The sequence below is a fragment of the Lepidothrix coronata genome, unplaced genomic scaffold, assembly GCF_001604755.1.
Source record: "Lepidothrix coronata isolate B3197 unplaced genomic scaffold, Lepidothrix_coronata-1.0 Scaffold23, whole genome shotgun sequence".
In the NCBI taxonomy this organism is placed as follows: Eukaryota; Metazoa; Chordata; class Aves; order Passeriformes; family Pipridae; genus Lepidothrix; species Lepidothrix coronata.
Genome location: NW_016690203.1, coordinates 5,038,646 through 5,064,734, shown reverse-complemented (window position 1 = coordinate 5,064,734; position 26,089 = coordinate 5,038,646). Strand labels below are relative to the sequence as shown.

At 37.0% G+C, this 26,089-nt stretch overlaps 1 protein-coding gene across 2 annotated transcripts in view; it reads right to left on the bottom strand.

Moving 5' to 3' along the window:
* Window positions 1-29: 29 nt before the first annotated feature.
* Window positions 30-26,089, bottom strand: part of KDM1B (lysine demethylase 1B) — a 26,715-nt gene continuing 655 nt past the window's right edge. For both annotated transcript variants that reach the window (XM_017808531.1, XM_017808530.1), the window contains 20 exons: window positions 23,710-23,812; window positions 22,718-22,845; window positions 21,254-21,343; window positions 20,350-20,461; window positions 19,509-19,625; window positions 18,477-18,515; window positions 17,165-17,369; window positions 15,873-16,057; window positions 14,834-15,010; window positions 13,853-13,927; window positions 13,145-13,282; window positions 11,525-11,696; window positions 10,434-10,561; window positions 8,868-8,999; window positions 8,406-8,480; window positions 7,395-7,511; window positions 6,436-6,561; window positions 4,843-4,965; window positions 3,137-3,289; window positions 30-2,970 (listed from right to left, as the gene is read on the bottom strand). In XM_017808531.1, coding sequence (XP_017664020.1) covers window positions 2,887-2,970; window positions 3,137-3,289; window positions 4,843-4,965; window positions 6,436-6,561; window positions 7,395-7,511; window positions 8,406-8,480; window positions 8,868-8,999; window positions 10,434-10,561; window positions 11,525-11,696; window positions 13,145-13,282; window positions 13,853-13,927; window positions 14,834-15,010; window positions 15,873-16,057; window positions 17,165-17,369; window positions 18,477-18,515; window positions 19,509-19,625; window positions 20,350-20,461; window positions 21,254-21,343; window positions 22,718-22,845; window positions 23,710-23,799 — 2,466 coding nt within the window. In that variant the 5' untranslated portion in view covers window positions 23,800-23,812 and the 3' untranslated portion in view covers window positions 30-2,886. The remainder of the gene's footprint in view (window positions 2,971-3,136; window positions 3,290-4,842; window positions 4,966-6,435; window positions 6,562-7,394; window positions 7,512-8,405; window positions 8,481-8,867; window positions 9,000-10,433; window positions 10,562-11,524; window positions 11,697-13,144; window positions 13,283-13,852; window positions 13,928-14,833; window positions 15,011-15,872; window positions 16,058-17,164; window positions 17,370-18,476; window positions 18,516-19,508; window positions 19,626-20,349; window positions 20,462-21,253; window positions 21,344-22,717; window positions 22,846-23,709; window positions 23,813-26,089) is intronic.

Genomic DNA, 26,089 nt, shown 5'->3' with positions numbered 1-26,089 from the left:
AGGAAAAAAAAACAACCAAAACAGGGGCATCCTGTGAATACTTTCCAGTTTTATTCTGCTGCCATAACATAGTCACACAGAAGAATTGTAACAGATCATGCTCTGCATTCAAATCTTTTTTTTTTAATAACATTTAAACAAATCCACTCAAAGAAAACATTCCCCAGTTCTTTATTTGAGGGAATAAATTAAACACAAAACACATACATGCTTGAAATAAATTTTAACATAGATATGAAAAAAAATTTTGGGCAACATTAAAGAATGAAGTCTCAGAACCAGCCTGATGTTCTTATATATTTCAAGTGAATGTAAATTAAAATGGAACATACTTTATTTACTCCTCAAAATTAAGTGCGGCACAACACAGTTTAAGTGCCCTGGCACTAAAATAATATACAAATAATTAATAGACTAGGCCATTGATTAAATTTATCATTTGTTATCTGTTTTTGTAATGCTGTAAGTGTGCATCATCTAAAGCCAAATATGACGGTATTTGTTCATGTCCATGTCCATGTCCATCTCTCTTCTCTAGGATATAGCATTTATCTACCTGCAAAGTTGCAGGTAGATTGAAAACCCCAAATACGAATTAACAGGATGACATTAAGCACATTCACACAAACTTTGGACTGCGGAAAAGGATGCTGAGCTAAACTTTCCAGACCATTCCTACCTGAAATGTGACATGTTTATATGTTAATAAGCTGAAGTTTTGAACAAGGTCAGCTGAAGAAGCCATGGAATATAATGTTTTGGGCTTGTAGTAATAAGTCTTTTTCCCACCACCAGAAGCTTCTCTGCTAATAATTTGTCATATATGGTAAAGAGGGAAAGAAACTTGAAACTCAAAACATACATAGCTCTCAATCTTTCCTAGTTATGCCATAAGGTGGCCCGTAATATAGGAAACTAACAAAGTGCAAATGACTACCAAAGGAAAAATTTGATGTCTGATTATCTTTTATCATCAAAGGGCTTTGTCTTGCTTCTTATAGCCTTTAAATTACAAATTAATGCTTGGAAATGCTTTAAAACTGTACATACTAGCATTTATGTAGAGGAAAATTATGAAAAAATTCACTCTTCCTCGTAATTCATATAACCCAGCTTTAAGAAGCAGAACAGAATATATATCTGAAAAACATCTATTTATATAAACATCTTCACCTTGTAAATTAGAGATTAAATAAAGGGGCTTTAACAATATCATAGCTACTCTAAAACCAAAACATTATGTATTTGAAAAGAAGAATTGCATTTATTCAGTAGAACCCTGGTGGTGATCAAAGCCAGGTTGGGTAAGGCCTTGAGCAACCCGGTCATGTCAGAAGTGTCCCTGCCCGTGGCAGGGTGGGTTGGGACTAGATGATCTTTAAGTTCCATTCCAACTCCTTTAACATTCTAGGATTCTATGATTTTTGTTAAGGTTGCCTGTTTTTTTCCAAGGATACAGCTTTATGGAAATAAGCACTGGAACTCAAAAAAAAAAATAAAAATTGCTGTGTCATTTCTAAATGAAGGGATTAAAAAAAGACAAAAGCCTATGCAGGAGAATGAGGGTGAATAGTGTAAGTGCTTATGTTCATTTCAGAAATCATGAGGTCTGAGGTCTGTATAACAGTGAACTTATAGGGAAGGTATGAGGGAAGAGATCTAAAAGTAGATTTTTTTTTTTTCATTAATACTGTTTTACTGGAGCAGTATTACAACAGAGATCCTGATTATATCTGTCTTATTCTGTTAAAAATATTTTCTTCCCTGTCCCATGGAAAAGCTACTAGATAGATGTTTGGCCTTTACTGAATTAGTCCCTCATGGTTTTTTAATAATATTCTAATAATATAAGAAAAAAAAAACTTCAAGTCAAAGTGCAAGCCACCATCTTTCAGCCCTTCATAAACGTGTTAATATTTTTCCTCATTCATCTTCACTTATTTTTTAATATAAAAGTTGAATGAGTTTAGTCCTTCCCCCCCTACTGTACACTCAAATCAGTAGATCCTTCCTCTACTCGGCCCAAATGAATTTGGAAGTTTGTTTTCAAAATAATCATAGAAATACAATACTTTTAAGCTGTCCTGTTTCTACATGACCAGAAGCAATGAGCAAATCTAAACTACTAGCCTATTATTGTAACAAGAATTCCTCTGAATAAGTAGCAGAGAATATTTCAAAGTTTTTAAAAGTAATGTAAAAGTTAATTTTTCAAGTTTTATTTAGCTACAATAACCTTTCTATGATTGCACTGTAAACTGTTCCAGCTCATTTATTAAAGGAACAAACTTCATATTCCAAAGCCCACTCAGTGAAGCTAAGAATATGAAAAAATATTATAGAAAAGTTTATTGATTGCAAGTGGGAAAACTGATCATTGAGTTTCTTCCTACAATAATTCTAGAATTTTTCTAGGCTATTCAGGCTCTTGGACGCCAATATGAACTCCTATGAGCATAATCAACCTGAGAAGCACAGTTAGTGGAAAATTCCCATCATCATAACTAACTGCCAGCATTTTTAATGCTGTATGTAACTTAGTCTTGTTTTAATCTGACCTTCTGAAATGAAGGTTCACAATAACATGACTTGAGCCATACAGAAGAAGACTCTCGACAAAAGTCCTCTTACTTAAGCTGTGGTCAGGGATTCCAATGTCACTCCTGCTAGTAATACCATAGCTGGAAAAAAGCCCCCAACAATATGTATCATCAGGGCTTAAAAATGGGGTGGGAGGAGAAAGAGGAGAAGATGAAGATTTTATCTTCAGGTACCATATACTATTTCAAGTACCACGTAGGAAAAAGGCAGCAATAGGAAACTTGAAGATAATTTTACCCACAGAAAACAATTAAAAATATATCTATAAACACAAAATTTCAGTACTTAAAATGCTGCTATTTTGCTTGCTTCTCGAACCCCACTCAAGTAAGCTCCTGTAACTGTCTGAGGAAAGTGCCTATTTGTGGCCTGTATTAAAAAAAAAAAAAAAGACGAAAGTTATTTGTTTCTAAAACTATTAGAACAGGATATTTATATACTACCCCTCAGTTAATGGTGTTGATTTAGCAAAACACGATCTTCCATAAGAAGCTGCTCCCCGATAACCTTAATTGCCAGTAGCAAAGATACTTACCTCACCAGCAAAAAAAATTTTTCCTTGTATGTCTTCAGCTATAATGTCATAAGCTTCCCCGCTGCCCCCTGTTTTCACAAAGCTGTATGCCATCTGGAGCCAAGGGTCGTTGCTCCATCGAGTAACAAAAAACTTCACTGGGTCAGGAACCTCCTGCATAATCAACACAGAAGTTATGCACTGCAAAGAAAAGTTCATAATTGCATAGCTTTTTCTCACTAACAGTTTCTTGTAATCTGTAGAGTATACAGTAGTATTAAGTACAGATTAGATTGCCTTTGGGAATTAAATTCTGGGTTTTTTTTTATTTTAGTACTAACCACAAAGATAATTTATTTTTCTAGACTTGCCTGATGCCTGAAACATCACAACTGCACTGTTCTGAATGCAACAAATCTGCATATTGTAATATACCTAGAACTACACATGAGAAAAAAAAATTCTCAAAATACAGACATACTCTTGTAAACAAATAATACAGATAACATCATTCAACATGTTTATATGAATAACGGAAGTGATTTTTGCCTTGGTTAGGCATAATGCTTTGCTACTTCTAGCTTGTTACATCTCAAAATGCAGTCATTTTGGAGATAATTTTATTCCAATAGAGAAATAAGATAACTTATCTAAGATTGGGAAAAGCTGTCTTGAGAACTAGGTTCAGGAGAAAACAAAGACCAGAAAGTCAGTGTCCGTAGCTGAGCCATGACAGTAACACCGTGTAGTCTTTGTCACATTGCAGCATGCAAATTCCACACAGTTCTACCAAAAAGAGCCTAGATAACACTTGTAAGAAGGCTTAGTCAGCTACTGCTGTGGCCCCCTCTGGAGGAGCTCATGACAAGTTAACAGAAGCACCTCTGGTTGCCTGTTGCAGAATATCTGGTATTGACAAATACTGTTACATTCAGGCAGCGCACGAGAGACTAAAGCTCAAGGAATCTAGACAATGACTAGCCAAGTATGGCAAGTTTCACAGGCATCCCAGAAGAAGTTCTGGTACGCCCCTGGACACCATCTTGTCTTTGAAAATCCTGCTGCGTTGTTGACAGGTGACTGAAATTCACAACTGCTATAAACCACAGAGACAGGCATCAAAATCACTCTTCTAGACCAGAGTGGCACCAAAACCAAAGACCCATTTGCTACATTCTCATGAGACCAAAATAGCAGGTATGTGGACTTTCATTGCACATGGTTCTAGTAACAACAAAGTCATTACCAAAAGTATGTTTTCTAGGAATAGTTTGTTTTCAGATGCTGAAGTTCCTCCAAGATCATTAATTCTAATATCTGAACCATCAGTAAAACCTGAGAGATCACCCCTGAACATTAGTAACCCAGTCATTCCTTGGGATCTAACTGCTCTGTTTAAATTAACAGAAGCATTACTATCTCTAGAGTAGAACGCAAATAACATTGCTAAGTGACAGTGTTATGCTTGCCCCAGATTTCTCTGATTTTCCTATTAGTTTTTATCCTAAAAATGATGATCTAAAAATGATGATCTAGGGGAAGGAAAAAAGGCAGAAATTTTTATCTAGTGTTTTTTTACAATCAGGATGTAGGGCCCATGCTAGATAATTTTGCCTATACCTCGAGGTAAAATGTCAATGGTTTTCCTATACCATATGAAATACTACATTTCAAAGCTTTCTGTCTGTTGGCAAGTTAATCATCTCTTAATAAGAGGCTTCTCTTACCTGCTCCTTAAACAGCTCTCTGAGTACAGTCATACACTGTTGCAGTACTTGTTGATCATCTAAATTCTTAATGGTTACCACAGCATCTCCAGTGACCACTGACATTAAAATGCTTTCTTTGCCCTAAAAACAAGACCTTATTAGGTTATTAAGTATTTCTTGAAGAGTCTCTTTTAGTTGGTATTGCAAAGATATTTTCAGCTGCAAAGTAACTTTTGTTCTAGAGAAAGTGGGTTTGATTCCTTAGAATAAGGGATGCATATTCTACAGTATTTATGCTCAAATTATTACATCTTCTGATGTCTTGTTCACAGATATGATACAGTCAGCCCCTTTTACAACTTACTGAATTAACTGAAAACTTCCTATCTGCCTATGTAAAGGCTATACAAAAAAAAAAAATTACATTTATAGTGTTATTCTTTGTGTGACCTCTTAAGCTCCAGTTCCTTGCCAAACTTCTATCTCAGCTGTACTCCATTTTCAAAAGGTGGTGACAAAGAGAATCTATTTAAATAATAGTTAGATATGTTTTGGATTAGGCCAATACTAAGTTCTTACCAGCAGATTTTGGACCAAGAAATGAAAGGTCAAGTCTACTGACATTTTGTTCCACTTCAAGACATCTGCTACCATGCAGAAGTTTTAGAGGTGAAGTGGTGACTAGGGAAGAGCACACAGGTTCTCAACTCCTTTAAAGAACTCTCCCTCTCTTGTTTATATAAGGCAATTCTTCTGTTACATAACTTGATAACTAGCAGGGAATAGTTATTAAGGAAATTAAGAATTCTGTCTAGTGTCTCTGGACAGCACCAGCACACTGAACCTCACGTAGAATGAGCTTAAAAGTACTGGAGAGAACTCATTCAAGCAAAGTTGTATGCAAGTACAAATAATGTAGTAACAGAGCACAATCTTCACAGGATAGTTTCCTTTTGGAGTAAAACATAAGGTTATAAAATGGCCTTTTGATTGATGCCAAGTGGTAAGCAGCAGTTGTTGTAAAAGTATGTAAAGGTATAATATAAATGTGTGATGTGTCTGCTTGGAACTGGCAGGGAAGAGAAACATGATGTCAATGCACTAGTTTGAATTTGCTTTGAAATTCATGAGCTTGGGACTGAGCCTAGACCTCAGTTTCCTGCAAAACTTGATGTTTGTCTTTTCATCTGCTATTGCACATAGTCATTCAGGCTACTGCAAGCCTTTAAGTATTAGTAAGCTAGCATGATCTTTTTAACAGGGTTTTTAGCTGATTTAAATAAGGGAACAGAAGTCCTAAACAGGAAGTGAGTGGTAGACTTTTTCTCACTTTGGTAGATCTACAGTAAGGTATTAGAGACTTGTTTTCTGGATAGTTAGAGAATATACTTGCTTGTATATTACTTTGTATCCAAGCAATGGAAAACATTCCCATTTATTACAACAGAGTATCAATCAGCTTTTCCTTGACAAACAGCACTGCTTCCACTGCTTCTAACAGTAGCAAAGGTGGAGGGAAGAAGAAAAATTTCGCTTTTCAGTAATTATTGCACCTAGAATCCAAAGTGAATTTCTGAAGGGCCAACAGAAAATACAGCTAGCCTATCATACCTCTGGATCCATGTCATAGAAAACACTAAAGAGCCCACGTTGGCTAGAATTGGGTGGAACATGACCAAAAAAATCAGCTCCTTGAATTTTACTGTCCCAAAATCTGTAAGGAAACTGCAAGGCAATCTAGAAGGAGAGAGAGAAAGATAGAATTAAACCTTTTCATACCACAAAACTCATAATGGGGTATGGTATATGTTCTTCTAAATCTTTTTCCTTCCTGTTTCCACTCATTTAGAGACACACCGTTCTATAAGTGGGTCTCAACAGAGAACACATGGGCCTGTCCTCCAAGGGAGACAGGCAAAGAAAAAAAAATGCTAATCTCATAAATTGCAAATGCACAGACGATCAAATTCACAATGGAATTCACTGTGTAAAATGCCCAAGAAATTCAGCAGATTTTTTTGCACTTAAGTGATCCCCATCCTGTGTTGGGAATTTCTGAATCTTGCCTTTAAATTTCAACTTTGCTATAAATCCTGTTTCTGACATTACTCTGTTACTGTTTTGTTCTAAGCACAGATCTTACAAGGGATCTTTTCAGGAAAGGCTGTGGTTTTGCACTGGGAAAGGGTAAGAGATTTTACACTGGTCAAATACACAACTTTCAGTATTCTTCGCAAATAGTTTATGCATTTATTAGGTTAAAAAATAAACATGTTATTGGAATTTTGGAAGATCCAAGACCAGTATGAAGGTTTGCTCAAAATTAGGCAGAAAGTGTTTAAGTCTTGAAATTATTCTGCAAACAATTTCTTTAAAAACACCATTAAGTTGGGAAGTCTAAGAAACAGAAATACATGTGATCCTTGATAATGTTTTGCTCTTCTTGGCTACTGTATAAGAGTAAACCCAAATGCATCATAAATCCTGAAAAATACACTGCAAGAGCAACAGGGACAAAACAGCCAATGTTTCTATGAAAAGAAAACTAAAGATAATATGACATCACTTACCTTCTCAATGACTCCTGCTCCCAAACTATTAATGGCTTTAATTTTTTTTTCTGACAGTGGAGGATTAAACTGAATGGCATTTTTCTGAAGAAGGGCCAGTGGTACAGTCACTAATACCTGAAAGAAATAGCTACAATCACAACAGTAGCAAAACCTGAACACTGCACTTAAGCCTCACACCATCCTCTTAACTATCTTGGATTATTCTTGTAGGATGCAGCATAATAACTCACCAAACATTTCTAGATTAGTGTCTGGTGTTATTTCCCATTAAATGGAAACACATGCCTTACATTCAAGTGAGAACAGATCCCACAGTTCACTGATTATAAGTCGTATTCTGTTGAATTGCTTGTATCAGAGTGGCTAATCATGCTACTAATACTTCCTGTAGATGATAGTCAATGGCTTTCAGATTAACAAAACTGTCTTTGTGAAAGGAGAGAGAGATGGTCAGTGTTTTGGTTTGGTTTTAATTCCTTCACAGATCCCTTCTCTTGAAAATATGCTCAGTAACACTGTTGATGTCAATCCAATCTTTATCAAGTTTATGTATCATTTTAAAAATTACTAAAAGCTAAATTATGCAGCACGAAGAAGGTGGGGATACAGGGAATAAAGGAAACTGAGATATATGGATTGTCAAATCCTGCACACCGAAGTGCAGATTTTAACAGGGCAGATTCACATGCTAAATGGGGTAAAGCTGAGCAGGGAATGCAACCAGATGAGAAAAATATCACTTCAAAAACCAGATAAAAATCTATTAGCTTCACATTTTTATTATTAACTTTATAGTACTTAATTCTTCAAATCAGCTTGTACTCAAAAACTCAAGCATGCTCACCAAAAATTAGGCCCTAGGACACCCAAATACAGGTCACTGGAATACGTGAGTATTCATCTTTGAGTGGGGACAAACTGGACTAAATAGTCTTCTGAGAAGGAAAGAAAAAAGACAAAAAGGGCATGTACTGTGTATTCCCTAAAATCTTGAAGCATATTGGATACCTTTTGTGTTGTCCACACTGTTCCATCTGCAGTAGTGACGTGCACTTCTTCACCAGAATAGTCAATGCTCTGTACCTGTTGAAAGACAAATAGAAAGATTATACTACAAAATATACATACACAATGCAAACTCCAACAAGAATAGCTAATATAGCACCAGTCTGCAAACTAGAAAGTGAGGAACTTTCAGTATTTCCAGAGATACTGAAAGACAAAAAATAGCCTCTATGGAAGCTGAAAAAGAAAAATCAGGATTCCAACATATAAAATCATCATATCATAGTATTTAAGTACTGACAGTCCTCTAAGAGGATTTCTAGAAATGCAGAAATTGTCCTCTTTTTTTTTTTTCAAAGACCAATTGACATAATCACAGGCCCAGATTTGCCTGGTCCAAAAGAATACGTAGATATCACTGGGTGCTTCAAAGCAATTCAAGACTAGCACTGCTTCCAGACTCACTGGGAAATTCAGCCGGATGTCCAGCCCTTCTGCCAGCTTCTCAATCACAGTTGAATATCCCACAGTTAGAAGAGTGTGATCTCCAGCAAATTGGGCAAAAAATTCATTGTGGTCCCATGAGCGTGCAGATACCTGTGAACAGAACATAACTAGCTGTTGCTACTGGTGAGGGGACATGGGTAGTAGCAAAAGTCCCACAGTTTAGAAGCCACCCTAGTCCCCTTTGCAAGTGGGAAAAGAAGTTTATCACCAGAATTTATGGCAATGCTGAAAAAAGTATTTACCTAGTGCTACTATACAACACATGAATTGCTGGATTAAGAACAGTCATAACATGGGTTGGTCACTAGCAGGTAGTTTATAGTTCTGCTTGGAAGAGAAAACAAGGAAAGTAGTACAAAAATCCAGGTGGATTGCAGTGTATTTACTTCAGTTGCCTATATCTAGCAAAGAAATCAGATTTTACAGCCTTAGGACTTCATATAAAAATGGAAATACCTTATTTCTGAACATGAAGGGGAAAATAAGACACAAAAAAACTCAATGGAATTTTTCTGTCACTTTGGAGGTTCTTCCATTATAGCTTTCATTGGCCTTCTCCTCCAACCCCTGCAAACTTACAGGTAGTAAAACAGTGGTATTTGCACTAAGCAATTACCACTTAGCAGTGAAAAGTCTGAAGCAATTCTCAAATTGCTACTCAAATGCCAATTCCTATCACAGCAGTTGCATTTACTCCATATTTTAATTTTAAAAGTGAAGGTAAGATAGATCTTTCTTATTTCCCCTGAGTGCTCATGGAGTATGAAAACTTGACATGTCAAAATATTTTCCACTGACTGCCATGGTACAGCACTGTCTTGCAGATTTTTGTTAGGTTCTTATGGCCTTCTCGGTTCAGATCAGATTTGTGCATCTGCACGTATCAACCAGCTGTCCCACTGCCACAGTACAATTGACCCTAAATATCTTTAAATGTGGCAAAGGCACTGAGTAAATAATGCACTGCAAACAACGTCATACTTTGGTATTTCCTGAAGCTGCTTGGTTAAAACTGAAGTCACGAGGAGAGTCAAGGATCACACGGCCAACAGAATACCTAGGAGTGGAGAACTGGGGCCCACCATCGGGGTGTTGGAACACTTCAGAAGTTAAATGCATTTATTCTCAAGATACCTAGCAGGGTAGAGAAATACCTCAGTTTTTAAACGCAGAACTGAGAAGCAGAAGTCACACACAACATCTGAGGAGGAGTAACTCTCCTGTGAATCCTACCACCCAGCATCTCGGCAAAATGCCCTACTCTGTACTAACCAGCTACTCTCAACTTCTACATTAAAGAGAATCTTGGTGGAAGCACATCAAGAGCTCCCATCAGATTACCTAAGGCAGTGCTGGAGTCAGTGTCTTAGTGCTTTTAAAGAACAGGTTAGGGATGTAGGAACAGTAGGGATAGCTGATTCTTCCTCTGGGGCCATGGAATGGATCAGGTGACTTCTCAGTGTTACTTCCAACCCTATTTTCTATGGAGCTCAGCCACTTCAGAGCGCAGCTGTCAAAACTCACCTGAGAGAGATTGCTGCCACAGGCATACTCCAAATTACTGAGATGGAACTGTAATACTTTTTCTTCCAGCTCACTGAACTGGATACCAGACTCCTGAATAAAGGCTTTATAGATCTCTTGTATTTTTTCTGTGAAAGAACATGTTTAAAATAAGAATATATCACAATTCATCATAAGTCCTACTGCATTTCAACACACTATTCTCTGGACCACAAGATTTTCAAGCTTGTTGCTAATTTGTACCAAGATGTTTTTCTTCCCATAGAAATGAAAAAAAACAAACAGAACAAAACCAAAACCAAATGACAAAAAACCACCACCCACAAGATCTTTCCAGTGATAAAGTACAACTTTGTTGTTTAATCACAGGTTTCCCTAGTAAAATCTTGTTCGAGAAGGAAACATACAGAGCTTCAGGAAAAATAGAGGTTAAAATTACAGAGAAAAAAGAGAAAACGAAACATACTGTGCATCAGCACAGCTGAGCTAGCCAGTTGAGATAGAAGAGAAATTAACTGCTTAAGTATCATCAATATACAGTTAGGATATTTCAGGTAAAATACACTTTAAGATAATGGAGGATACTTGCAAATAAACCCTGATTAATTTTTACAAAATCAAAAGAGCTCAGAAATTGGATCTAGAGTTCACTGAAGAACATAGAAGTTGCTAATTCTGTCTTACAGAATCTGTGCTGAGGAGATTTGGGAGGCAGACATTTCTGAGCAAGTTTATTTTTTGCTGATGAGCTTGCACGCTGTAAGTGTAGTGGGAGGCGTTACCAATGGAGATGGGACTATTCTTGCCAGCAAAAGGCTTTGATCAGGCTCTTTTTTAGGCAGATTAGTCAAAAAGTATAAGAGTTACAGCTAGCTGTGGCCTGCTTCAGCCAGAAGGAAGTCTTTTGAACTGCTAGTGCCTCTACCTGTGTTGAAAAAGCTCCATCATGAAAACAAGATACTACCTGAGAAGTCTCTGTTGGATTTAAGGTCAGATATGCACCTTGAAAAATGTCTGATGTAAGAGCCAGTTTAACATAAAAACTATGAACTCAGTCAACATCTTCATTTTGCAATACATCTCCCACTTACCACCAAGAGGAACATCTTGATGTTGGGTTTTATCTTTTCTCCACTCAGAGACGACATCTAGGATGGCATTGAAATGAAAGTCCATACGTTTATCAATAGTGGGATCTGTTATCCTTCCGCCTTCCTGGATCAAGTCACATTTCTCCCCTAGTTTGTGCATTTTAATGCCAAGCTTAAGAAAAAGACATTTTATTGCTTTTTTAAAGATGGAAAAACTACAGTGCCTATCCTGCCCAAAGTTATTTAAAGCAAGATGAATCCCTCAGATTTAAGTGATACCACTTAAAACACATCCACAACTTTAAACAGTCAGATTAACTCGTTTTCCTAAAACTGGAATACCAACAATCCTATCTGTTAACTGTTCACAAATCATTTTCTCCCACTTTTCCACCCTTCTCTTTATTGGGGATTCACAGAAACCTCCTCTCCAACTTTTCTATCAGGCTAGGTGCTAGTATAGAGATGCAGAGTCTGGTAATCAAACATGATGAACCAGTCTCCTTTATTTCTACCTCAATTTATTGTCTAAATTACAATTAAAGTCAGTTCCTTTCTACAACTTCCTGGTGCCCGAGGCCTAAACAGTTCCCTGAATTCAGGAACTGACAGGATATTGCTTGCCGGTTATCACTAATTTTATTAACAACCAAGCAAAGAAAGAAATTACTTGGAATTAAAGCTAATACCTTGCTTTGCTTGTCCAACTTGCATTGAACACAACAAAGCTAAATCAGAATAAAAACGTTTTTATGTTCTACAGAGTCAGTCTGGAGAGAATAGCTCAAACATAGTACTAATTTCTTCCTAGTGCCTTGTTACTTAGGGCGTGCTCCAGTGTCTGTTACATATCCTCACATCTCTCTAGGCTGTTGGTCACCCCTGCAGATCTCAAGATACAGTTGTACTTCCAATGAAAGATGACGTTAAATGATCACAAAAGGAGGAGTACCCAAAGTGTATTACAGAAGTCATTGTTCCTCACCTAATAAATAAAACATGATTTTTTTTAGATAAAAATAAAAATTTCCTCATGACACTATAGGGCAAAATGGCATGGGCTGGATTTGCATGCATCTCTGAACAAAGTCCATACTCAGCTTCTACTTGGAGAAATTCGGCTGCCTGCTTCAAAAAACCCTGAATCAAACCAGCAAATAATAATAACTTTTAAAGAAATTGAACTGCAGCATGTTTACATCAGTAGTTGTTAGGCATATTAATCTTAATTTGCATGGAATTCAACTAGAAATATCAAGGCAGAACAAAGGCAAGACTGTCACAGAAGCAACAGCCTCCCACAGTAAAGCCTTTCTCAGCCCTAAGGAACTCTGCTGGGGACCTTCTACATTACTATCTCTAGAAAAAGGAAAAAAAGTGGTTCTGAAGCTGGTGCCACCTTGTTTTACTTTACATAATGTGCTTGAAACCATTCTACATCCCTTCTCCATTCCCAGCTGTTATCAAAGATATAATAGCAATGTGGAGTTTACTTACAAGGCAGGACAGTGTTTAAATCATGTCACAAAAAAGGACTCCCACCCTTACCCAGCCAGCTGAACCTGGCTTTGACAACAGTTTTTCACTAGTGATAATTTATGACCACTGCAGAGAACCCACTTGCTCACACATTAGTGCCACTGGGTTGTTGACACATCCATTGACGATTTGTGCACCTCTTCCAACAGTGACTCCTGTGAATGTCTTATCATCCCACACTCGGCCACCAATTCTGTCTTTAGCTTCTAAGATAATGACCTACGGCAAAAGGTAGCTTAGTAAATTGTAATATTTAATTATATTAAACATATTTGTTCAACTCCAGAGCAAAGGAGAAAACAAAACACAAAAAAACCCCTGAGCAATCCAGCAATGCTAATAATCTTAACACTTTATTTTCATTTGTGGATCCTTTGTAGTTTATTTATGCATTCAAATTGTCTTTTAAGGGTTACCCTTTGGGATATACACATACAAAGATAACTGTTACTTTAGAAACAACCCTTCTTTTTAAAAAAGCTAAAGACCTATTTAGGAAATTTCAAAATTGGAGCTTCAGGCATGCTACAGGCTACTAAACACAATAATCTGGGTACAGTGTCTTTATAAAATATATGCTGCATGCTTTGTTGAATCTTAGATACAAATAAATGCTGTTTTTAAACATCAGATTTACTCAGCAAACCCCCAGATTTTACAAATTAATTAGGATGCCCTATACATACATGTTTGTAACAAGAATCTAGGGTTTTTTTCATTTTGATGAAGAATACTTTAAAAGCAGAGGAAGTCTGATTTTTTAAAGTAATGTACTCTAAAGCTTCTTACCTTAATTCCAAAGTTGTGCAGTTGTCGGGCTGCTGCTAATCCTGCTGCACCAGCCCCAACAATAATAACAGATTTCTAAAAAATATTAAAATATTTAAATAAATAAAAATAGTTAGAGCTAAAACAGAAATTATCATTTCACTCTCATTTCTCTTTTTGCTAACATTAAAAATATCTGTAGGTTTCAGAAGTCTGGGCTCTCTTGTCCTGTGAAGTAACCCGTGATAACTTTTAAAGATAACAGTACATTTAATACAGAAAAAAATATCAATGGTAGCTTTGAAAATAGCTAAAAGTTTTTAAGGACTTCAAAAGAAGATGCCTCAGTTTCTCTTAAGAGAAACAGATGAAGTTATCAATAACAAAAGCAGCAAAATCTAACTGAAGATAACAGACAAGAATCACACTTACCTTGCAATGATTTCAATCACAGATTGGGTTGACCAGTAAAAACTATCTTATACATTAAAAACATATAAAAATACACTTTCTAAATGTAATCAACTTAGAATTTCTAGAAGGTATTCCATTACAGAATACATTCATCTGATAAGTTTTGGGTGCTGTCAACCAAATTGCTAGTCATCAACATGTACCCTTTAATCATAGTTTTTGCAAACCGACATAGAATAGGAGTTGCCTCATCTACGGGAGCAGAGGTGTACTACAGGGTTAAGCCACAAGAAGAACATAAGGATATTGTGCATTTTTCACACAGTTCTCATCCATCTGAACAGCTCGTGGGAAGCACAAATCCATAGGACTGAATTCCACAGATTTTAGTGGGAAAAAATCCTTGTTTAATGTCTGTAGCTTCCATAACCATTGAAGGCATTGCCATGTGTTATCTTTTAGATGTAATTTTACCTATCATTCCAGCCATTTAGGCAAACGAGAAAAAAAATCCAGAACCAAAAAAGTATTATATATGCCATGTAGTTTTATAACATTAATAATGTAGGGATTATTACAGCAACTTACGCTGTGGTATTCCTTAGGAAGAAGGTACTGGTCAGGACCGACTGACAAAAGCCCTGTATTGATTAGCCCTTTCCTTGTCATAAAATAAAGTATCCTCTCCATTTCCTGTACACAGCGAATACGCACAAGCCCCCGAACAATGATATGATGGATACATTTTTGAGGGGTAAGAGCCTCCTGCAAAGAAGAAACAAAGCGTAGAAAATGTTGATTTTCTAATATTCCATTTTTTCATGTGTTTACATCGTATTTAAACTGCAAAGCATGGTAAAAAAAAATCGTGATTCAGGCTTCTGAGAGCATTTCAAAACCTGGAAATTTCTTGCTAGCCAGCTTTACACAGCAAGGGAACAATTTATTGAGATTAACATGGAATAAAGCCAAATGAGTCTACAAGATACTCCCGCAAACTCCATGGTGTGTTTCATTAGTACAGGAATGGTATCGAAATGGATTCCTGCTTGCAAAACGAATCTACCTCGTGGCAATGCTCACAATGGCATTCCAGTAAAATCCATTCCAAATGGCATTCCAAGTAAAAAATAGATTAATATCCAAAACCTTCACATAAATGCAGACATCCATATCAGAAAGCTGTGGTATGTGAAACGTCAGCAGTCCTACTGAAGACAGTGTCATAGAATTAGCCTAAGTAAAAAGACACCTGTCCAACAGTCAGGTGAAAAAAAAACAAAGCATCCACAAAACACTGTTTGGAAGTGCTTAAGCATCCCTTTAAAAAGTTAGACAGCTGGGCAGACAGAGTAGAGTTTTAATACTTCAAAAACTTTTGTATTTTACTGCAAAAGGATCTTCTATGCATTAAATCTAAAAAAAAAAAAAACCAAACAAACCAAACCAACCAAACAAAAAACCTCAACCCCAAACTCCCCCAGAAAATAGCCAATCTTAGAATGGATTCTCAAAAACACGGGAGCAATTTTTCTGTTGCACAAGGAGACATCTAAGAAGAGAGTTCACATCCCAGAAAAGTTGCTATTATTTTTAAACAAACAAATTAACTATCAGCATCTCTTACCTTGCAGTTTGTGTACCACAGAGCCAAAATCAAGTTTCTCAGCGCCAAGTACATGGTAGGGTCTCGTGAATATTCTGGGAACTCATAGAGCTCATCCAGTTCCATGACATCCGGCCTCACACAAAGTGCTTTCCCACATTCATTGGGTTGGTAAAAAGGCTGGAAATACTTGTTCATGCCTGCAACTGAATAAGGACACACCAGGAGCTAGTCATATTCCATCATATCTTCATTATATCCTTTTCCATCTAAGATGATGCATTGAACTCATGCAGATAAACAAGTAGGGAAGCTTTCCAGCCTCTAGCCACCTCCAGAATGATATCATTTATATTGCTCTCCTCTCTCCTGCCCTCTAGGCTGTGCAGCATTAATTATTGTCCTGCTGCCTGATGGGTACACCTTGGGACCTATCAGAGCTGTTTTGTCAAAGAACAGTATGTGCACTCCGATGCCAAGAAGAGTCCAACAACGAATAGGACCTAAATTCAAGTCTGAGGTCTACCATCACTGTATAGGCTCAGGCAGCATTCTGAACTCCTTTCTTCTTCAACTCCTAATACTGTCCAGAGTGGATAGTAACTAAAAGTAATCATTTCCACGTGTAGCTTTGGTAGCTCTGTAAAATGAAGTTTTCTGCTAAGCAGATAAATATCTGTTGAACAGATGAACTGATTTATTTTGAGCCCCTAAGGAGAGCAAAGCCTGCTAAGACAACACAGAAGCTGAACTTCCCTCAAAGCACTCTCTCTGAGATGAGTATGGGAATCCTGAATTACCTTTCTCCTTACCTGACCTATTCTGCACATCCACACTCCCAAGTTGTCGCTCTCAGAGCTGTCACTAGCAAAAACAAATAACCTAAACAGAATCTGAGTCCCTTAAGAAATCAAATCCTTTTTTCCAAAGCCCCAAAGATCCACAATATCAAACCTAGCAGAATCCTGTTTTGTTTTTTTTTTCATAGATCTTCATTTCCTTAAGAATACAGTCTTTAAGAACTCACATGTTAATTTCCTGTTTCTATAAACAAATTACAGGTGGTACACAAAAAGACTTTGCAGTCTATGCTTACTCCCTAAAGAAATGCCATAGGAAATGTATTACCTTTATCTTAGAAATTAGTAAATGGCATCAAAGAAATACAGAGGGAATCACATAGAGTGTGTATATTAGTGCCAAGAACAGAATCAGTATTCTGAATCAGAAGAATTATGTGCCTTATGAACTCAGCTATATGGCAAAATTTATCACACCTATTTAAGCAACAGAGCCCTGCAGATGGCCCTTACCAGTCAAATTAGGCACGCTCTTTAAGTGCTCTAACTTCACAAGGTTGGATTCACCAGGTAACCGATTAGTGCTGGTACAGGATGGACTCATGCCCACGCAGTCTGGATAATATGCAGCTAGAAAGGGAGCTGCCACACTGTCTTTCAGCAAAGGAGGGAGTATGAGCATGGAGTACCACCAATGGTCTGAAACTTCAGCCACTCTCTGGCCAAGCGGAGAAGTGAAGGAAAGAGGGGAGAAGAGAACACGTCAGTACTTTGAAAACGATGGAAAATGAACCATTCTCCCCCCTCCCTCCAAAACTGAGACCAAAAAGCACTAGAAGTACCAATCTCAGAATTGCAAGTCATAAAGACATTTTCTCTCCCTCTTTCCCCTTCCTCAGCCTGACACAGAAAACCTCTAGTATTGATCTCTTCCTCAGAAACGGAGCTGACACTTCACAAACTCCACACCCGCGTGGAAAGCAAACGGATGAGACATGCCATAACACATCTATGCCTTATGCCTTTTATAAAACATTTGCAGTCATTTATGCATCCAGAAATCTGAACTTAGAAAAGTCTACACTAACTGATCAATTTAATTTCGATTCTATTATCCCCACCAAAGACCTTTTAAAACCCTAAGAAACACTATTGATTCAGCCTTAACTTACAAGTAAACATGCATTAAGGACACAAAGCCAGAAAGCTTCGACAAGAGTCAACAATAAGCCCGAATACGTTCCCTGGGATAGAGGTACCTCGAGTACACTTGTCAACATTGGCTTATTGAACATCAGATCACATGAAATCTGAAATGCAGGGTTACATGATCATAAGCCCCTTGAAACACCAACATACATCTTGTATGCACATTTCGTATTATGAGGGAGAGGAGAGAGAAAACATGTTTAGATGTTCTCATGCAGTATTCAAAAAGAGGAGACTAGCTTGACTAAAGATAGAAACCACCTGAAAGACAAGGAAATTTTACGATGAGGAATTTTATTTGAAAGCTGGCACCTGAATACTGTTTTGCCTGATCAAAAATGAGAATTAGGAGTAAACCTTGAATCACAGGCCACAACTCAAAGACACCATGAACCACTTGAAAGCTAGTTGGTATGGTAAGGAAAAAGAGGAAAAAGATGAGAAAGTAGAAGGCCCTAGGCTCTGTTGCAAAGAATGTCTGACAGTTTCCTGAGCAAAATGCATAAATACTGACATAATTGGCCAAAGGACCAAAAAAAAAAAAGAAAAGAAATATGCTGTGCTATAGGATTGATTTCATATTCTAAGACAAATGAGGAGGACAGCCACTACTCACCAAGTCCTCAGGCATGGAACATTGGTCTGAGCCCTCAGTCTGAAAGAAAAGTGAATGGTATCATAGCTTTTCTTAAGCTGTACAGCAAAAATTAAATATAAACCAAAGTAATTTTCTATGGCATAGTTCTTTAAACTAAAAAAAATGTTAGTGTGAGCCTTCTGTAGCAGAGCTGATTGTAAACAAAAAAATAGTAGAGAAACATATGGGTTAAAAACACAACACACCACAAAGCAAAAGCACGCAAGAAAATGTTTCTCATTTTTTAAGTTAGTTTCTACTGATCAGACATTAAAATATACATTCTATTCCACAAAATGGGGTGGAACACTGAAACAAACAAATTAAGAAAAAAATACAGACTTTTATAGAAAAATTCTCAAAATATCCCACATTTTCCACAGTGACTCTTCCAGTAGAGACTACAGAAGAGAGTTTCTCATTTATTTAAAGAGTATCTCTATAACAGAGTTTCAAGATTAAATGCTGACCCTTCAGATTTTCACATAGTCAGTATTTTCAGGTTATGTTCTTTCATGCTATACGTGCCATATAGATTCTATGGCACTTTAAGGACTCTTTAAAGACTCTTTCAAATTTCAGGAGTTACCCTCATGACAAAGCTGAAACTTTTCATGTAAAGCCCATGACAGACTTGATAGAAATTCAGAAAAGCTCACTGAGCTTTTCAAATGCTTTCCTCAATAACGAAGAAAGGCCAAACATAAATGAAATGAACATTTTGGTGTATGTCTATTTTGTACATGCTGATAATCTTTCCATAGGTTCAGAATGAAGGATTTTACAATTAACTGTGCAGATAAAGATATTTCAGATACTTTTTTCTTGACATTTCCAGCCAGAAAGGTCCAAACAGTATGTAGGCCTGTCACTGCACAGCTCTCCAGGCCATCAGACTATCACTTTGACATTAGAGACACTAAGCAGCAAACAAGAAGAAATTAATTTCTGCAAACAAGAAATACCAGCTTGTTGTTATGTTTCAATATGAGCAAAACTGTTCTGTGTTACCTTGGTGGAATTGTTCAGTTTCATACCACATCTGTATGTTTTTGCTATTTGTGGTGTCAGCTGGATTTCCTTTGTCAGCTGACGCCATTTACCACAGTCTGGCTTTGTGCACTGCACCTACAAGTCAAGAAACAAACATGTTTTTACTTGTTGCTGTCTGATTACAAATAAGATTAATGCAACCAGTTAGGAAAAAGTAAGATGTGAGAAAGTTGTCAAATATAATTGTTAAATTCATTCTCCTGTAATCATCAGGTCATAAGTAAGGCATTTGATATACAGAAATCTTGTGCCCATCTCCAGCAAGACTGAATTTCTGCACAGAACCTAAGGCCAAAATTGATTCAATGCCCAGTTACTATGGTTTTCAGTGGACTTTGCAAATATTACTTCAAAAACATATTCTTCACCACTTAAAGAAAAAACCAATCAAACAAAAAACTAAATAAAATACCCCTACCACCAAACTTCTTTCCATTCCCATCTTTCTTCTTCTCCTCTTTTTACCCAGGAAATACAAAATCTGTTTTTGAAGTCTTTCACACTCACACTTTCCCATAGCTGGTACACTCCCTTTCTCTGCCAAATCTTATTCTACCTGAACATCACACATCGTAGCTGCTACTTCACAGAAAAGTAACAGGCTGGTTTTTGTGATGTGTGGAGAAAGTCTCCAACAGTGGAGGAGCTGATCAGAATTATTATCTTGAGCTTTTCCACAGTCCTCTAATACTAGAAAAAAACCCCATAAAAATTCAGTTGACCTGCCAGTTGAACAGCAGAATACCAGAAACACATCAGAACATCGCATTCTTATTAAATAAATGACCTTTTATCTTACCCAGTAAGGAAGCTGTTGATCAGCCATAAAGGCTTTTGGACTGGGCTCACTTTTACCATTACTTGTCCAAATCCTTTTCCAGGCAGTGTATTTCTCATAACCATCTTTATGGCTAAGAGAAAAGAAAACAGCAAGCAGTCAGAAAATTGAATGTCTAGTTCACTTCAAGCAATAGCAGTTATTCTAAAATTGAACATTTTAAAAAGGACAGAGAAATAAGGCTGTAGAGAATATCGTATTTTTCCTGTTAAAAAATGAGAAAGTCATGGTTCTTATGACAGTAATAAATTGCATCCTGACCATTATGTCCTCTTGCTTATGAACACACTTCCTTGTGTCTAAGGCCTGGACTGAGTGATAGGTGCTGCTGAGCACATAAGCACACAAAAGTCTTCGTAAGGACTTAGGCTGGATGTAACGCCCACTCAAACAGGAAGGAGCGTGAAGCTGAAAGCACTCTGTGAGCCTGACAAGAGTCTTCATGGTCACTGAACCGCAAGAGTTAAATCTCCTTGCTGATTTGATGTTACAGAGAGGCAAGGTCTCCTGAACTCACATTGTAAAGTTAGTTTGCTTTATAAAGGAAAATAGATTTACTTAAAACTGTTCTCATAATTTCGTATTTTCTAACATTGTTTTTTAAAAAGACAAAAGCTTCAGAACAACTGCACATACAAACCAGCCCGCCTAAACCAACCAGTTTTGTTCACACTGCTCTGTTTCAATTGATTAGTCCATACAATACTTGCAGTTTCAGCACCAATATCTAAGCCTCACTCTGACTAAAGCAAGCACAGAAAACAAGTCTTTGTATTATATTTATGTACATGATTTTTCAACAGTTGTAACATCTGCCAAATTTTAATAAGCTCTGAAAAGATGCAACCTGAATTGGCAAATCTACCTTCGGTAATAGTGGTCAAAACATTCATTGCAGAAGTGTTCCCCACAGGAAAGATGATACCATCTAGATGTATACCCATTTTTAGCACATCTGTAATGCAGGAGACATAAAAATAGCTTTACAATACATTTAGAAAAATAAATCTATTAACAGTAGCACTTTCTAAAACATGAACAAAATATTAAGAACAAGCCAGGGCTTTATGTTACATTCATGAAGGCTGACTTGCATAAAGGACTACAGTCATACAAATAACAATAAGGTCATTTCAGTTGTCTCAAACATTTCCAGTTTCCAAACTAAGCAACACCAGATGCAAAGGAGGCAACATGTACATAATGTGCAGTTATATAGCTGGCTTGGCTTCCAGCAGCCTCCCTCTAACAATGGTCAGCTGAGCCTCTCTTTAGTACCCTTTAAGCTGGCGTTTCCTGAACGTGAAATATGTTTGCTCTTAGAGTAGATATGTGCTGTGACACACAAAGTGTCTTGCAAACGTATAACATGACAAAGTCCCTCTCACAAGAACTTACAGTTCCTTTACTTTGTTCCATTTAGTTCTAACATTAGTGCAGGGGTGGGAGGGATCATTTAAATTAGCATTTTTCTTGTACATGTGATCAATTGATTCATAAGTCATTACAATGTTCTGTCCCCAGAACAACTGACAAAACCATAAAGTCAAATCTGAACACAGAACAGATGTTGCCTATTATTTTCTCATGACCGAGTTGCAATTTTAACCCAGTGATAGAAAACCCTGAGGAAGGAGTTAAACATTCTGGGCATTTGTTGTGTATTACTCTCGAAAAGAAATATCCATTACAAATGTTATTTTCATCAGACAATGCAATTGTTCTTCCCCCAGAAAACTCTCATTAAACCTAATGAAATGGTTCAAGATAAATGCACAAGGTAAAAAGCAGTGACCTAAGCTACTAACTGAAACAGCCATGAAATGATTTCATCTCAAATAAAAAACGTTGAAAGTATGTACTTGGGGGGGTGGGAGGGGTGAAAATCAAAATATTAAAATAACAATTCAAAAAGATGGGTAACCAGTATCTATTGTTTCCTAAACAAAAACAGTACTATCACCAATGCTGATCTCACAGGTGCTCACTTCATTTTCCATTTTGAAAGCAAGTTTAGCCTCCTCAGCTTACACTAATGCTCTCACTTTCACAAAAGCAAGGCATGTTCCAGAAGACACCATTAATAACATAAGTAAGCACATCCTAAAGATATTCTATATCTGAATAAGCAACTTGCCCAGTAGAAAGTCATCCACAACAGGAATAACTTGTGACACTTTCCTGTCATCTTAAGACTCCTATTAGTAGTATCTTTCAATTCTCCCTCTACATTTAGAAATGAAGGAATTTTTCAGAATACAGTTAGGATCCTAAACTGCAGCTGCAAGTTTAGAAAGTCCATGAAAAACACAAGTAAAAAGAAATAAACCTTTCAGCCGCACTGGCAAAGCAAACAGGACATGTTGCAGTGCATCCAGCTTTTTCACACTTCCTATATTTCTTCTCTGATGCTTCATCATCATCATCTGCTGCTGCTTCAGCCGCTTTTTTCTTCACCTAATAAAGAATAGCTGAAATCTGACCAGAAATTACACAAATACATCTTCTACAAAGTGGCGTTCAGACAGTTTTTCAGCTTGTGAGTGGCATCCAACAGTTAAATGAAATGAAAATCTTTGTATCCATTGTGAAATAGCTGCAGCATGAAACAGCTGTCAAATTAGGTCAGTTTTTTCCTACCAAAAAAAAAAAAAANAAAAAAAAAAAAAATCACAAAAAAGCAAGCCACAAACCCACAGCAAGACTGGAAATATCATTTAAAGCTAAAAATGTCTTGCCTTAGTCTAATTGATGCCATTGAAGAAATTATAAGCAAAAATTCCAGTTTAAATTGTATTTTAAGCTCCATCACATGCCAATGAGTCAAGCCTAATGCATTCGTTCTATTTCTCCTTCAGAAAATCTCCTCTTTGCATACTTATTGATATCATTTAGTGGCAATCCTATCTGTGCCTCAAATAAAATATTATAGCAGGCTTAGGGCCTTTTTTTTTATACAAAACTGTATACCAGATGTCTCTTCTGGGCCTCAAAGGTACCGTGTATTGTGTTGTTTTAGGCCTCTGTCTGGATGGGCAGACAGCTTTTTCTAACTGTACAGAAATCTGTGATTGTATTTTTAATGTATTAAGCATTAACAGGCTTAATTTATCTTTCTTGAGTATTTATCTTTCTTGAATATAGTTCACAAAATGAGATGCTTTGCCTGCTCGTTCACAGAATTACCTCATTCTCCCCCTCTGTGGATAAGTACTCTTAGGCCTAACTTACCCACAATGAAGCCTGCTTTCTTTATGAATGTCAACAGAAAATAAAAAATAGCAAAGTACAAACCCACGTGTTTTTGAATTTTATAAATACCTGTCTTCCAGAACTCCTCACAGGAAGATTGTCTGGAGACTGATCTGAAGAACATGCCTTTTTTTTCGTTCGTACCCTTCCAGTTGACATGGTATTGTTAGATCTGAAAAAAAGTAGGCAGTAGTTAATAAAAAAGATTAAATTGCTTGCTTTTGAAGAGCTGTCTAATCACCTGGGCAGTACATTCACTTATAACACCACTTTTGACAGAGTTACCTAGGTAAGAATCTGTTCAGCTTGACTATTAATTCAGGAGGAAAATGAGAATGAGGCATTACGGGAAAGGAACAATACTACTATTTTAAACTAAATTCAGAGTTAAGATTAGATCCCTGAGTACATCTTGACAGGCTGTTCCAGATCAGCATATCCTGGATTTCAATAATCTGATTTGCATTACGTGAAGACCTGGACTGGAATTTGGGTTGGCAAAGTGAACAGACATCACTTCAATGCTGGTGCAAGCATTCAAATACCACTCAGAGCAATACTCGTCCTGCTAACTACTGGTTTATTGGTAGCAAGAGATTTGCACTCTAAAGCACTTTTCCAAACAGTGTACTGAAGAGACATTCAATATCGGGTGAACAACCAGTTCCAAGACTTGCACATGAAGTGCAAGTACCTCCTATGAAAGTATATCAGAATTTAAAGTCTAGACTGCAGTTGCATTGAAGCTTTAGGTGACTTTAGGAGAAAATAGAAGATTTACGGCACGAGAGAGCTCTGTGGCTGTCTTTGACTGCATTGGTAGGAATGCAGAAAAGACCACAGTTTATCATATAAACTGGAAAGCACAGAGTGTGAGAAAGTATGCAGCAGAAATATGAAAGCATATTTAAAATGGTATTATCAAAGGCATTCTTTTCACATGGAGTAAAGCACAAATAAAGAGAGCCTAGCGGAAGAATTAAATCTACGAGTGCTCTACCACATACAGAAAGGAAGGGGAAATAAATCCCTTGTACAACAGCACTGAATCTTGAATGTTATCTTGTCATAATAGGGATCTGTTTGTAATTATGTTTCTTTTTTATATAATTTTATATATATATATATATATGATACTTCTCAATTCTCCCTATTTCAGGCTGCATTTTCCTTATTCAAGCTGTTAGTGATGAACACGGCAGTGGTATCTTCGTTCAGAAATTCTGCTCAAAGTAAAGGTAACAGGAGGAGAAAATGGGAATTTTCAAAAAATTTCAAATTAAGCTGATGCAAATCAAGTAAACTGGTGCTTCATTCACTTCTCAAGACAGAAGAAATTATTTGGGGAAAGAAGAGAAATCACATGATATCCACATAAAGTGGATATATTTTACATCAGTAAAAAATTAGTTCAGACAACCCAATATAAAAATAAACTTTTTTTTTTTTGCATGCACCCCTTCCAATTATTATTCAGTAGAGGGATTGAAAAAAAATTAAGTCAACCTTTTTTACCTAAGGAAAAAAAAAAGCATCACTTCACCATAACTTACCACTGTGTGGGGGTGGATGGGGTTGGAGAGTGGAGAAAACCAACCAGTTTCATTTACATGAGATTTCCCTAAACTGCTGTTTAACACCCCAGAAAATGGTAGGTTTTTTCCCCTAAAGCTTCCCTTCTGGATCAGTGGCACAAAGTATCTCTCTGTATCACCTTAGCTTCTGACTGTAGATAGTCAATCCGACATGACCGTCCTTACAGTTGGAGGCTACAAACTGCCTCAGCACTGAGCGAGGCACCAGGTGACTCATTTTGGTGGCCAGCAGGTGATTACAGTCTGCTGCTGCTGCCAGGCCCTGTATCCATGAAGGTAAAATAACATGCAGCTGTTTCATTGCATATAAGGGGATTAGAAGAAATAGCACTTATCAATCACTAATAAGTTTGGTAAAAATACTTCACACTGAGAGGCCTCTCATTTTGAAAGGCAGAGGCCAGTTGTACAGAATCACAGACATATTTTTCTGTAAGTACTGTGGGAGGATGAGGCAGAAAGTGGGGAGAAAGGGAGAAAAAGAGATGGGCTTAAGGCCATTACTTGCAGTTGTATGCCACTTCGTCCCCACTTTCTCTCAGAAACCAAACAACACCCCCAGAAAAACCCATAAATTTTTAGAGAACAAGTAAACGTGACAGTCTACTAAGCTTTACATGACTCTGCATCCTATCCTACAGATGTTATCTTACTGGCAGAGAAAATAAGCCTTTTAAAAGGAAAGAGAGATGCATAATACACTGTCACATTTGATAACGTTTCATCCATTCATAACGCATGGCCTATACTGGGAAGCTTTGTGGGGTTTACCTGCAGTTGACAGCAAGTTTGTCTTTGGGGAAGAAAAAAAAAAAACAACTTAAAAAAAAAAAGAAACCACGCACGTTGACAGA